General features: G+C 49.2%; 1 protein-coding gene across 4 annotated transcripts in view; it reads left to right on the top strand.

The window, feature by feature from the left end:
* Window positions 1–15,000, top strand: part of tns1b (tensin 1b) — a 160,265-nt gene that overhangs the window by 19,498 nt on the left and 125,767 nt on the right. For 2 of the 4 annotated variants that reach the window (XM_080839275.1, XM_080839270.1), the window contains exon 1: window positions 2,853–3,108. The exons of the other annotated variants lie outside the window; for them this stretch is intronic. In XM_080839275.1, coding sequence (XP_080695401.1) covers window positions 3,028–3,108 — 81 coding nt within the window. In that variant the 5' untranslated portion in view covers window positions 2,853–3,027. Of the gene's footprint in view, window positions 1–2,852; window positions 3,109–15,000 lie in introns of those variants that run through there. 4 annotated transcript variants of the gene reach the window in all.

Here is a 15,000-nt window from a genome sequence, read left to right as displayed (position 1 = left end):
TCTCTCTCTCTCTCTGTCTCTCTCTCTCTCTCTCTGTCTCGCTCTCTCTCTCTCCCTGCACTAGCCTTCTCCAGTAAAGCCCAGGGATTGCTTGGTCTCTTTTGATACATACTTATATGAATAACTCTGCTGGAGACGGCTCTTTGATCTGGGGCTGAGAGACGGCTCCTTGCGTCATCTCCTTATTGTCCCCTTTCTCTCTTCTCTCGCCTGCTTCTGACCCCAATCTCCTCTAACGTGCGGGCGGTCCTGTGGGCTGGGGACACTTTGCTGTATTGTATTGCTCCTCATCTGATTTCCTGGCCCCTGGAAATAGAATTCTGTGAAAGCACATCCTCAGCTCGCTGCTGGCGTGTGTATATATAGCAGGGCCTATTGACTGCAGCGGCACTCATAAAGGGATTGATTAGAGGAGCATGGCAGCGGAGCGGCTCTGCCTGCCGTGGCTGTGATTGCGAGAGCGTGTGTGTGTGTGTGTGTGTGTGTGTGTGTGTGTGTGTGTGTGTGTGTGTGTGTGTGTGTGTGTGTGTGTATGCGAGAGCCCCGTGAGATGAGATGGGCTCCGGTCAGGGGAGAGTGATCCCACAGAATCCCTACAGCTCTGGGGCTTGCTGTTGTCTCTTCTCCGGGAAAGTAAGAAATGAAGATATCTCAGATCGCTTCATTTGATTAAAGCAGCAATACGGAGTTCTGTTTCAAAACTAGTAAGATAACTGCCTAAAAGGCATGCAAAAACCTCGCTAACACCAAAAACAGCCAAGCTGACATTGATAAGCTTGCCAACACACTAACTGGTGTCTTTGGGCAGGTTAGCTGGCAATATCATGCGTGTGAAAGCTTTTCTTCAATTTTTGCTTGTTACACAGAACTACTTAGGGCATATCCTGGAAAGCTAGTGGGGAAGACACATGTGTTTATCTGTCCTCTACATGACCATATGCTATCAAAATGAATTTGAGGATGGTACCTAAACTAGTTTCCTATAAAACCATATCTCAAAAAGTATCAAATTGTTGCATAGTGTTACTTTAAAGCAGTGACTTTTGAGCCTTGGAGGAAAAAGCATGGTCCCATATATTGGTCCCTGTGGTTCTTAAAAGTTCCTCGGTTCAGGGTATCCCAAGTATCAAGGCATTGTCCATTTCCTGCAAGACGTTGTACATCACCACTGTCCTTTTTATCATTCTGCAGATTAATGCCCTACAAATGCCCCTCACTTTGCCATCTAAATGTTTTGGTTGGGCTAATGGAAGGATGTTAATGGGGGGGGGGCATGTGTGTGTGTGTGTGTGTGTGTGTGTGTGTGTGTGTGTATGAGGGGTGGGGGAGATTAATGAGAGGTCCGTCAGAAGGCAGGGCTGGCCCCTGAGCTGTTTCATCTCCTGGGAAGGAAATACCAGGGATTAGTGACATTACCCAGGGAGGGTGTGAGAGACAGGCAGGGGAGACCCTCAGACAGACCACTGGTCTCCCCCTGACAGACCACCTCCTCTCCTGCAACCAATTTAGGGGCTTGATGGATGGAGGGAAGTTAATGAAACGGCATTGTTACGCTTTGTTTACAGACGTCCGTCTCACAGGCCAGGGCTCATTGTCGTGAGTGTACAATGCAGCTCATTACTGTTGGATGAAGGTTTAATAATAAGGAAAGTTGTGCACACACACACACAGACACACACACACAGAGACACACACTTACGGACCTACACAGATGTACACGCTTGTAAATATACAGATGAAGTGCTATATCTGAGATGAATGTAGTCGGTCATAACTTTGAAAATAGACCTGCAGATGCATCGTCTGCAGACTTGTGAGTTTGTTCTCTGGAGAGGTGGATCTCAGCAGGCAGCTCTGGAACAAGAGAGGCCATGAGCGAGAGGGTCGGCTGGAAGAGGAGGAGAAGGAGAAGGAGGAGGAGGAGGAGGAGGAGGAGAGAGTTAATGAAAAATTAAAGTGACATTAGCACAGACATGAGCGAGCATGCATAGAAAAGCTAGAGACGGAGGGATGGGGGAGGAGAGAGAGAGAAAAAGATTCTAAGAGGGAGAAAGGCAAAGAGGTGCAGAAAGTGTATGAAAATAAGAATGAAGTAAGAGAAAGAGAGAGAGAGAGTGTGTGTGAGAGAGGGAGAGAGAGAGAGAGTGTGAGAGAGGGAGAGAGAGAGAGTGTGTGAGAGAGAGGGAGAGAGAGAGGTGTGTGTGAGAGAGAGGGAGAGAGAGAGAGTGTGTGAGAGAGAGGGAGAGAGAGAGTGTGTGAGAGAGGGAGAGAGAGAGAGTGTGTGAGAGAGAGGGAGAGAGAGAGTGTGTGTGAGAGAGAGGGAGAGAGAGGAGTGTGTGAGAGAGGGAGAGAGAGAGAGTGTGTGAGAGAGAGGGAGAGAGAGAGTGTGTGTGAGAGAGAGGGAGAGAGAGAGAGTGTGTGAGAGAGAGGAGAGAGAGAGTGAGAGGGGGGAGGAGGAGGAGGAGGAGGAGCTAAGAGGGAGAACGTGGGTAGGGGGGCAGAGATGGGGATAAATGAAGGCCCCTTCTAGACACCTCCCCCTCGCTCCTGTGGAGTTGAGTTGCCTGACCCCAAAAGCTTTGTGAGTTTCTCAGAGGAGGGAAAGAGAGAGCGAGAGAGTGCAGAGAGAGAGGCCCTCAGACAGCATTAGAGTGTGTGTGTGTGCGCGCGAGGGACAGAGCCAGTCGCAGAAGGCGAGAGTGCACACCGAGGAAGACAGGAGACACAGAGTCAGACAGCCAGAGAGAGAGAGAGAGAGAGAGAGAGAGAGAGAGAGAGAGAGAGAGAGAGAGAGAGAGAGAGAGAGAGAGAGAGAGAGAGAGAGAGAGAGAGAGAGAGAGAGAGAGAGAGAGAGAGAGAGAAAGAAGGAAGCGGTACCAGGACTAGCAGCTCCAGCAGTTCATCTTTGCCTGTCTTTCGACGTGTCATGGATTTGCAGAGCTGGTGCGGAGCTCCGTGTGGAATATTTGGGAATCCCTCCCCGGGAGCCGAGGAGCCAGAGCAGCGTGCCTGATCCATCCCTCCAGGATGCCCTCCGTCTCCCTCAGCCTGCCCGCCACCCTGGCCGGCCGGGCACGCACCTGGGTCTGCCTCTCCTGCATGGTCTGGGTGAGCATGGGGGGGTGTCTGCTCCATCACGTATGGAGAGGGGGGGGTGAGGATGCATGGGTGGGGGGGAGGCGAGGGGGTGGAGAAGGGTGCAGGGGCAAGGGTCCCGAAAAGAAAGAGAGCTCTGCTTTACTTGGCAAAGTAAATTATTATTGCCACTTTAGATATTGAAGTACCATGTTTAGTGTTAATATGCTTTTTCAAAGAGACAATTTCAAAGAAAGTTCCCCGTCTGTGTTGTTGACAGTTTAAGGAAACTTAGCATCTCTTTCTTCTCTCAACGTGTCCAACCTGGCATGCAGTTATGCCACAGAACTCTCTCTGTTCTGTTCGGGATAATTGAATCTGTGTGTTTTGGCCGTCTTTTCTAAGTACCGCACTGTGTGTGTGTCTCTCTTGGTCACCCCTGTGTCTGAATGGCGGCCGTGTGGGACCTATACCTTTGGCGCTCCGGTCCTCTCCTCTGCTCTCCGTTCACGGGCTGGGGTGATCTCCTCTGACCCCCAGTGCTTAGTTAATTAGCATTCTAGCTTTGCTACGGAGTAGAGTGGAAAAGGATCCCAAATCTCCCTCAGTTGAGTTGCCCAGTCCCTCCTCCCATCACTGATTGACTGACTGGATTGAAAGGCTTGAATGTTTCCAGCGTCTCTTTAGTGGGCTTTGGTGGGGCTTTTGTTAGCAAGGCATGGGCAGGCTAATGGGTGGTCAAATCCCCCTGCCACTCTCACTGGGAGACCTGGTTGCCCACTGTGACAAGCCAAGAGATGAAAAGCTTCTGTCTTTACAGCTGCAAATGTGATTCGATGTGAAGGCATAGATGTAGGAAACAGGCATCCTCAATGAGGCAGATGGGATTGATTTGACTCGGGGAGAGGAGTTAGGAAATGCCTTTACACGTGAGGCTCTAATCTGGGTCTCTGTATTGACTTGATTGACTACGGGTGGTGAGAGGGGACATTTTGGTGTGGAAATGACCGGTTGAACTTTTTGAGTGCAAAGAGCTGAAAGTCAGAGAGCGCTGAGTAAGCAGGAGATGTCATAAGAGAGTGGAGCCAAAGAGCAGGGAAAGGACAACATCCAATACCTTCAACTCAAGAACCCAAGACTGCACTTCCTCAAAAACAGCCTGAATAATTGATGCGCTAGATGAAACTCTAAAACTGGTTGGAAGGTGATTTTCTAGCACAAAAGACAAGGTGAAAAAAGTGCCCATAAAGTCACAGAGCGAGTTCAAGTTTGAGAGTGATTGCACTGTACACTTTTGGAAGCATATTCACTACATTTGGCAAATGCCCATTACGCTCTAGACTTTTGCCTACACCAAGGTGTCTGGGAGACAGAGAAGGTGTTGCTCACAGAAGACCTTCTGCCACTCGGCTAAAGTAAATATTGACCTGTCCACTAAACGTCCTGCATTGACAAAGAGGTCAGGGAGCTTTAACGGAATGATCAATGTCCATTAACCCCCTCAGTAAATCAATCCGGCGCAAACAGGAGGGTCCGAGCAGCGCCTCTCTCCGCGTTTGTTTTGGCTTTGCTCTGGCACTCAGGGGGACTCCTGGGCCCGGGGCCACGTGTTGGGACTGTGCCGGGCCCATCCCAGGGGTCTCCGATTGCGCCGTGCTGACTGATGGGACCGGTCCGGCCAAACGAAACTCTGTGTTCTTTCAGCGGCGGGGTCAATGGGGGTTGTGCAATGACTGAAGCCTGGGTACTGGAGCTCAAGTGGCTCCTCAAAGGGTGGACTCAGATGAGCTGCTACAGTGACGGAGTTGCATAATGTCTGAGGGTTTCTGTGTTATTGGGTCTTTTTGGTGTCGATGTTGCTGTTAAAGTCAGTCTCTTTAGCCCTGCATTGTCTTTTTGTCATCCACTGTACACGACTAGAGCGTGAGTGAATGAGTGAATTTTAATATTGAGGTTACATATGCTTTTTATCGACTGTTTGTCATGAGGTTGTACAAAGTGAACTAATGTAAGACGTTCTACAAAGGGAACTAATGTAAGACGTTCTACAAAGGGAACTAATGTAAGATGTTCTACAAAGGGAACAAATGTAAGACGATAATCAGGCATCTGGAATCTCATCTCATAAACTGGACCCTGTGCCCTGTGCCTCCAAATTTGAGAGACCTTCTGATCTGAGAGGGGGGGAGAGCAGCAGATGTGGAACATCAGAAAAATTGGCAAAAGGCTCGTAATTGCAACATCTGGATTTACATAGGCGAATGTTTGCAGTTGTAATGGATTTGCCATGCGACTGGCAGTCGTCGGTCGGAGCAGATCTTGAAAGGAGCCCCGGTCGGTCTGCTCAGTCAGGACGACATTCCCTATCTCAGTGTGAGTGTGCTGGATGGCCTGGCACAAGCATACCGCAGGACGGAAAGGGTGGAAAAGTGAAACTCTTGATTGACAGCCCAAGAGGTAGAATTTGCCACCCCGCTCACACTACATAAAAGGGCGTTTAACCCCGTTGAGGTGATTTATGGGGGTAATGTTGCCCTGGCCCCCCGTTCCTCCCTGGGCCCAGGCCCGACCCTCTGCACGCTTCACTGGGCAGACAGGCCCTGTTCTCCCCCACCGCTCTCTGGAGCTGCTGTCTGGAATGTCTCCTGTCCGAGCGTGTTTCGGCCCTTTCTTCTCCCACTCTTTTTTTGAATTCTCCCTCTTTCTCTCTCTTTCTTTTCTCTTTGTCTCTTGCTCTTGCACCATACCCTTTGTTTCCCCTCTAATCCTCTCCCTGCCACAATGCCCTACCTCTCCCTCTCCAGATTTCGTCAAGAGCCATCGTAGTATATGTAGTGTCGAGGGAGGGTCATTATAAATCTTCTACAACATCAGTCTTTCACAAGGGCTTTTCCACATAGTCCTATGAAGTATAGTTTGGGTTTGGCTGACGTCCCCACACATTCTCTCCTCTCTCCTCTCTCTCTCTCTTTGCCGCCTCTGAGTAAGGTCTTCCTGATCTGTGTGACGAGCCTGCAGGGAGAGCTAATGCTGCACAGCATCCCATGTAGGACAGATATATGGCAGGCTGTTCCAGACCTGTGGTGCAGGCTTGTGTGTTACAACCTGTGTGTGTGTGTGTGTGTGTGTGTGTGTGTGTGTGTGTGTGTGTGTGTGTGTGTGTGTGTGTGTGTGTGTGTGTGTGTGTGTGTGTGTGTTGGCTGAGGAGGGTGTAAGGAGATGCACAGGCCCCTGGGTCTCTGAGTCAGTTCCTGTCACTCATCGGGTCTTCATTTAGGTCTTGGCAGAGCCACTGCACGCCGGGGCTTATGTAGGTGGGGGGTGGGGGGTGGGGGGGGGTGGACGGGGAGTGGGTTTCGATGTTGAGCACATGCTCCTCACTCGCTGTATCTAACGTCTGCTGATTGTTCCCGTCTGTTCGGTTACGTAGGCTGTCTGCGCGTTTCTAACTGGGAGCATTGTTCTAGCGTTGTTCTAGAGTGCCAGTCACCATGGGAAACAACAACGGGGATGCAAACGATCTCTGATAAACAAGATCTTAACGAACTCATCTCTCAGACCAGATGAACTGTGCATAACTCAGGAATTTATTTTATGCGTCATCTTATGAGCGAATGTCTGTATGAGTCAGTGTAATGGAATCCTGCAAACATGTTCTTGCCACCTGCAATTTAGTTGGAAGAGTTGCGGTGCATACGTCTGTTGTGTCATAATTCCAGGGTATTCATAAGTTAATATATATATATAAGTTAATTTTCTGTTCTCAGCACAAAATAGCTTTTGTCTCTATGTGTTGTGTTTTCTATGGGATCAACCTTCTGACCCATTCATTCATATCGCAGATGAATCCCAGGGTGGATAGAAGGCTGTGGTTAGCCATAGTTTTGCAGGAGTAGATTAAGCCTGGGGCCTGCAAGCTCTCTCTGGAGGTGACTGAGCACAGGATGAGGGTGCCTGGCCCCCTGCCCAGGTGCTGTTTGGGCGGGCGGGGGGGTGAGACGGCTGCAGCTCAGGGCTCTCTACCCAAGGAGAGGAGAAGGAAGAGAGGAGCGAGGTGTGGAGGGAGGAGAGGAGAGGAGAGGAGAGGAGAGGAGAGGAGAGGAGAAGAGAGGAGGGGTAAGGAGAAGAGAGGAGTGGAGAGGAGAAGGAAGAGAGGAGCGAGGTGTGGAGGGAGGAGAGGAGAGGAGAGGAGAGGAGAGGAGAAGGAAGAGAGGAGCGAGGTGTGGAGGGAGGCCTGTTTGTCATTAGGAGTCTGGGGCTCTGAGGCCCCCCCTGGCCCCTCTCAGTAACCCCCTACACCACAGTTCCGAGGGGTCTCAGGAAGGACCCCCCCCCCTCACCGTCGCCCACACCCCCAACCCAAGCCCTCCTGTGTTTGCTTTCTTTGTTCGAAGCTCATTGATCTGTCACGCTGTTTAGGGTATGAAAGTCGAGCCGGTAGAGCCATTTGTGATTTTCCCCCGAACGTGCACGTGCATTTGTGGCGAGCCTTATTAAAAATGAGCTAACTGCTCCAGCTCCTCCATCCATCTTGCAAAACAATACCGTTTTGGCCTTGTATGGAGAGACTTAGCCTGAATATGCACACTCACTCACACACACACGCTTATTACACACCGATTTAAATTCACCTCAGCCAACAAAGACATATTTAACAGTGCAGGACAGAACAAAAATAAAAGTTTGTCTCCCAACCCCCCCCCCCCCCCAGCTCACTGATTACACCTCCACGTCGGCATGGTTAATTAGAGTTTTTCTTGTTGGTGTACTGACAGCTTGTGATCCTGCCCTGTGATAACAGAGTCTGGGCAGCGCGCCCACCTGTGTGTGTGTGTGTGTGTGTGTGTGTGTGTGTGTGTGTGTGTGTGTGCGTCTGACAGTGGATTTCGCTGGCTGCTGCCGCCGACACACCAATCAATGCTTTAATTATCCTCACTCTCTCCTTCTGGCAGCACTCAAGGGGAGCTCACAGCGATCCTGACGGAGGTGGGGGAGGGGAGGGGAGGGGAGGGGAGGGGAGGGGGGGCGGGGGCTGGGGTGCAGAGGGCTTGAATGCGCCTCAGCACATGCAGACGTAGTTACTCACAGCCCCCCTCCACCTTGGTCAGGATGAGGGGCGCGGGCGTCCCGTGTTCTTGCATCAGCACAGCCCATCAAAGCATTTATTCATGGCCGTGCCGCCCCTGAGATTGAGCCTCATATTGTACTGCGTAGTTCTGGCTCTTCCATTAATAAGCTGACAGTGTACCCACGCTCTGTCTCACGCACTGGGTGACTCCATGTTCCCAACAACCTGTGGACGTCGTTATTTATTTTTAATATAACACTGTAGAGTCCCAGCTGTGCCCCAGAGGGGTGTGTGTGTTGATAGGGGTGTGTGTGAGGTGTATGGGCCCTGGAGGACCTCTGGGGGAGACTCTTAATGTAGTGCTAGACGCTGGCGAGCGGTGCTGTCTGATTTACGGGGCAGACCTGCGCCACGCAGGGAGGTCTGGCTCATGTTTTGGAGAGCCTTTCCTCCTCGTTGTGGCTTTTTCGGTCTTCATCATATTACAACAATAAAGGCCAAAGCAGAGCTACGTTGGAGACAAAACAGTGTTTTTGCTTCCACGCTACTTTTTGTTTTCAGGAATGTGTAAATCATTGGCAGTAGGGGATGCCATAGTCTTTTGTCCGTGGGATCCTCACTCTGAAGACAGCTTAAAGGCTCTCTTTGTTGATCTTTCTTTTACTCAACATCACTGCACAATCTGATTTTTTTATGCCCACTGGGTTCAGTGAGAAGGAGCTGTTACACCATACCCACCCCCAGCTCTTGAGATCAGATTGAATTGAATTGGAATCAACATGCACTCAAGCCAAGGTGGGATTTTGGAGATGTTTAGCAATATTAAGTACATTTGAACTTTTATGAACTGGCGTACATGGTTGTGATTAAGGCATTGGACATGGTTTTCTAAACCCTGCATGTGCCATGAAATACCATTATTGCAGTGTAATGAAACTGGACGCCTACTCTTGATTTAATCTGCATTTTTTCGCCCCTGTGAAATTCTGTTCCGAGCTTTGAGCGCGTGGAATATTCACAGTATATGACCTTGCTTTTATTTTTCTGGAAGAATTTGTCATGCATGTGGAAAGTTCAACATCTGCCAGGCCCAAAAAGTAGCAATCATCAGCACCATCATCATCATCGTCATCTTCATCAACAATAACATTCCAATCTACTACTGCTGCGGCATGTTTCATCACATTTTACTACATAGGCCCTCAAGTTCAATCTATTGAAGATCTATTGGCTCCTTTAACGGTGAACTAAAAATTGAAGGCAGGGGTATAAAACAATGTGTTTTTAGAAAGTACGAAAATCCCAAAGGATTGGGTAGTGGAAGAAGAAAAATGTCTTTTGCCTGCAGGAGGGACCATTTTATTTGATTGCCCACAGTGGGAACTCCATGCAGCAATCCAAACTTCAAAGATACAGTATATGAGGTTTTCATATCAAAGAGTCATCGGGCATATGCTTTGGACAGATTTAACGTATATTTTTGCTCCGGCGCCCCTGGCTTTGGCGACGGCTCTATTTGCCTTTATGGATGCTGATGGCTCGTGTAAAGAGAGGGATTTCTGGCTCCCGGCTTGACTTTTAAATGACTTGAGTCATTTCCTCCTGTGAATACTTTACCGTGAACTCCAATGCATTTTGAATAGATGTAGGATCAGAGAAGGAAGGGGGCGGGGGGGGGGGGGAAGAAAGAGAAAGAGAAATAGAGAGAGGAATTGCCTGAATGCCTGAGGTGCATTTTTCTCATAAATGAAAAGCAGGTGACGGTCCCACGTGAGGCCCTCGGACGGAGGGGTCACATTCCTGCTCCCCTCTGTGAAGCTGAGGGGTAGGGAGGCGATGACGGGCCACCTTTCTCTCCTTCAGTGCCGACCCGATCAGTCCCGTCCCACCCCACTAATGCGTCCCGCATCTCTGCGCTCAGGCCTGCATGCGCCTCCTCTTGCCTTTCACTTTACTGGGTTGGATACGCCAAACATGACCCTGATCCTCCCTCACATTAGCAACCGTCTAGTCTCATCCATTGTCTTGAAGACAAACGTTTGTTTGTCTTTCACTAGCTTTCCGTTTCCATTGGCACAGTTGATATATTGATAAAGCATGCTAACAATTAGGTTAATATGTTAATATGTAGGTTCGGAGGATTGACTCAGCCCTTTTTCGAACAGCCATGGCTACCACTGTCAAGACCTCCAATTAAAGTTTAAGCCAACGCTTCCCCTGCGCGGGGACAAAGGGACCTTGTTTTAAAGAGCGTCGGCTGACATCCTCTCACAATGCCTCGGGGCTTGTCCAAACACTGATCTGGAGAGCGGGCTCCTCAGTCAGCGGCGGTGCGAGCGCCCTAGCCTGTGACACGGCCATTGTGGGAACCGACGGAGTGGCCGCTCTGCTCTCTACTTGGCCACGGCTTCAAGGAGGGGATTTATGTTCACCCTGGTGCCACAGACAGCGTGTGAATGAGGACTGGAGAGCCATCCGGTCAATGGAGGGTTTAGTGTGGAGTGTGTGTGTGGTGTGTGGTGTGTGTGTGTGTGTGTGTGTGTGTGGCTTTGGGGGGGAGGGTGTGTGTGTGTGTGTGTGTGTGTGTGTGTGTGTGGCTTTGGGGGGAGGGTTGTGTGTGGGTGTGTGTGTGTGTGTGTGTGTGTGTGTGTGTGTGTGTGTGTGTGTGTGTGTGTGTGTGTGTGTGTGTGTGTGTGTGTGTGTTGTGTGTGTGTGTGTGTGTGTGTGTGTGTGTGTGTGTGTGTGTGTGTGTGTGTGTGTGTGTGTGTGAGGGCATTGTTAGGCTGGAGTCGTGGCTGCAACTTTGAAGTGGAGTAGAGGATGAGGCTCTCGTAGCTGCACTCTGCTACTTTCAGGCAGTCAGGCACATTCACCTGTTTTGTTCATTTGTTGGATACATTTTTAGTTTCTTGAACGTGACAGTCCCTTCTCCCCCTTGCCCATTCACCCGTCCATAATAAACTGCATGTGGAATGATTTTGCCATGCTTTGTCAGCAGGGCGTCCTCCCTGACGGCATTTAGACAGGGCCACGGGGTAAGAGCCAGATATATAGAGAGCACAAAAAAAGGCTTTGCATTTGGGGAGCAGATCTCTGTCTCTGTCAGACAGCTTTCCATGGTGGGAGGACGTATCAGGCTGTCATCAGTCTGGGCTCTGCAGGGTAGAGAGCAGCGGTGAGGGGCTCCAGGCCTGAGGAACGGGGGGCTTTATGGGAGGAGGGTGGTCCGTTGGGGTCCTGGAGCTGGACCTGGAGCTGAGTCAACACAATAATCATAATAAATCGTCTGCGTGCCTTGTGTTACCTGAGTGCCGTAATATAAATGTTTGGGCCATGTCGGTGCTCCGGATTGTTTGGACTGGGGGTTGATAGCGGGCTAATTAGATTCAGATGTGGGAAGGACATTGTTTTCCTTACGGTCCTTGTTTGAAACTTTTTGAATGAACAGACAACATTTGCTCCTTTAAGCGAAGCCAGGGAAAGAGTTCCAAGTTTGCTGACACAAACGGTTTCTTGCTTGTTTTCGGAGCAGTTTTCTCCAAGATCACACTGAGCTCTATGCAGCTCTGTAAATGACAGTCATTATGTTTTCAGCAGTTGTCAGTGCTTACGCCGTGGCTCTGCTTGTGGGGTCTCAGTTTGTGTGAACATGTGGAAAATGGTTTGATAAGAGGCCAACGTTAGGGTTCAGATGATGTCAACAGAGGATGTCTTCCAACTCATTCGCAGATACCAGATTCATATACCAGATATACGTATATACACACACACACATACACAAACCACCACCATTTTTTGGATGTCATGAAACATGTAATTGTGGAAAATCGTATCGTAATCGTACACTGGAATCAGGCCAAAACCTGACACATGACAAACGAAACACAAAAATGTGTTTCAAATTAAGGCTGTGTTAAGGCGTTATTCTCTATGTATTAGTGTACCAACGGAAATTAAAGGTTTAACATTTACGATTGAAGTTGCAACAGTTGTTTTCTTTTTCAACTGGCTGACTCGCACCAGGAATTCCTGCATGTTGTGTTTCTAGAATACCCTTCTGAGGAGATTTTCAGTTCTGAAACCTTTCGGGCCCATTTCTGCATACATTTGTTTTCACTTTGACAATGAATTCATAGGCTCCGTCGCTGATCAATGGTCAGTGCTCCTCAATGCCATGTTAATGATCCTCTTATCACCAGACAATCCCCGGTCATCCCACTCAGGATCCCATTTCACACAACACCATGTGGGGGCTTCCACTGCATCACATGACCATAGAGAGAAAGAGAGAGAGAGCGAGAGAGAGAGAGAGAGGGAGAGAGAAAGAGGAGAGAGAAAGAGAAAGAGAAAGAGAGAGAGAGAGAGAGAGAGAGAGAGAGAGAGAAAGAGAGAGAGAGAGAGAGAGGGAGAGAGAGAAAGAGCGAGAGAGAGAGAGAGAGGGAGAGAGAGAGAGAGAGACATAGAGAGAGAGAGAGCGAGAGAGAGAGAGACATAGAGAGAGAGAGAGCGAGAGAGCGAGATAGAGAGTGAGAGGGAGAGAGAGAGAGAGTGAGAGAGAGAGAGGGATGAGGGTTAGACATCCTGAACGTGTCCGTGTGGTTGTGGGGTCGGGCAGAGGGGAAGAGGAGGGAGGGGGGCGAGGTCAAAGGGGAGCCGCCCCTGCTGGGTAATGTTTTGTGAGCCGAAGAATAGCGGCCTTGTGAAAGAAAACACAGTGATGGAGAGGAGGAGGTGGGGGTGGTGGTGGTGGTGATGTCTTCCCAGAGGCCGGCCCCCTTTTAGGCCTGTGCTAGGGAAGATGAGGGGTGGTGGGCGCTCTGGGTGGTGGTGACAGGGGCGTGTGGGGGCCGGATGATGACTTAACCCACACATATACATATAGATTGCTCTAGATTGAGGCTTTCAGGTAAATTAGGGGGCTTCACCCTTCCCTTCCTGCCCCGCCGTCTCAGCAGATGGGAGGGAGCACAGCAGACTCAGTGTCCTGCTGCCCCGGTGGCTCTGTGCACATGGCGTCTCAGATGCAGAGGGTGTGTGTGTGTGTGTGTGTGTGTGTGTCTGTGTGTGTGTGTGTGTGTGTGTGTCCTGCTGCTGGTGGCTCTGTGCACATGGCGTCCCAGATGCCGAGCGCTGCTCCGAGGGGGGGGGGTTGGATGGGGGGGGGGCTCCACCCTGCTGGGATCAGGAGCATCCGGTCTGGCGAGGCTGGCCCACTGGGTTGGGGACGAGAGGGAGCCGTGGGCAGATGCTGCTGCCTGGTAAGACTGAGGCTCAGTCAGTCCAGCAGTGAAGAGCACTATAGGCTTTAGCTAGCGCCCTAGGCTTTATGCTCATGCTTTAAATGCCAATTACTATGAAAGGCTGTTATGTAATGCCATGTTATATTGCTGAGCTTTGGACCGCTCCTCTTAAGAGAGGATGAAGATGAAAGATAAAAGGCTTTGCTGCCAGGGACTGGAAGCTGCCATCTACTTTAGGACGATGCAGATGGTAGCAAGGACGTGAAGGATGGGAAGAACAAAGCGGTGCACCTATATTACCGCACTCCTTTCCCACAATCGTGTTAACACGGGGAAATGTGGAAAAGCACTTGGCCTCTGCTTCAACCAGAGGATGGCTGATGATTTGCTGCTCGAATGAAAGGACCTGCAATCGACTTTAGCGACTTTAGCGCAGATGTGTTGTAAGGAGGTTTGAGGGCAGGTTGGGGAAACCCAACCCCCTCATGGGCCGTTTGAAGCACTTATTTTTGAAAAGCATTTTAGTGTGTCAAGACTAGAATTGGTGTTTTACAAACGGTAAATTGTTTTAGGATTTCAAACAGGAGGCAATTATTTGTGTGTCATGGGTTGTTGTGGAATAAAATTAATCAGGGCTTATTTGAAATATGTGTGTGGTTTGTTGCACTGTATGTATAACGCTGAAAATAAGCATTAGAAAACAACAATAAAAACAACAATAGTTTTATTATGCCAATGGCTATGGAGTGTGCAAACGACCGTTGACATTTTTTATGCTGTGGATTAGCAATTTTGCACATTCTAGTATGAGAAAAGGTATGGGGTTTTGGAAAAACCAACCAACCCCATGTGTGTGTGTGTGTGTGCGTGTGTGTGTGTGTGTGTGTGTGTGTGTGTGTGTGTGTGTGTGTGTGTGTGTGTGTGTGTGTGTGTGTGTGTGTGTGTGTAAGCATGGTGTCAGTTGGTTAAATATCTGCTTTATTCTGCTCAATAAAATGCATGTGTATGGTGTCTCCGTACAGACTTTAGACCCATTATGCTATATCTCTAAAACATGTCCGTCGCTATCCCTCTGCTAACAGTGAAAAACAACGGACAACAAAGCAAGTCACTTAGCTATTGCATCACCGATCCCTGGCTTTACCAGTCGGGGATCACAAGTGTTCTCACAACAATCAGTTAACGTAAGTAAACACATTGATTACCTAAGGATTTGATAGCCACAAGCGCTAGCTAAAAAACCTCAGGGTGGGGGTTAAGAGTTATAGTCCATCTCTTTTCTGCGTTCGCCTATTGGAAGCAATATTATTTTAAGTGAGGCCGAACAAAAGGCAGACTGATAGATAAATCAACATTTTGTATTTTTCCAGTGGCGTTGTTTCGCTCACACTATATTTTCACAGATTTTGCGAGAAACCACTTTTTCCATAGCGATTTTTTCTTTAAAATGTTTTAAATGCTATAGAAACTTCAAACCTCCGGTCAACTTTCACACTCTATTTTGAAATTCATGACTTGATATCGTATCGAAACAAAAACTTTAGTATTGTAACAATCCTTGTCTGTCTCTCTCTCTCTCTCTCTCTCTCTCTCTCGCTCTCTCTGCGAACCAGCATG

This window comes from Sprattus sprattus, assembly GCF_963457725.1.
Source record: "Sprattus sprattus genome assembly, chromosome: 5".
NCBI lineage: Eukaryota > Metazoa > Chordata > Actinopteri > Clupeiformes > Clupeidae > Sprattus > Sprattus sprattus.
Note: the sequence above shows the minus strand (reverse complement) of the source record. Positions and strands in the feature narration are given on the sequence as shown.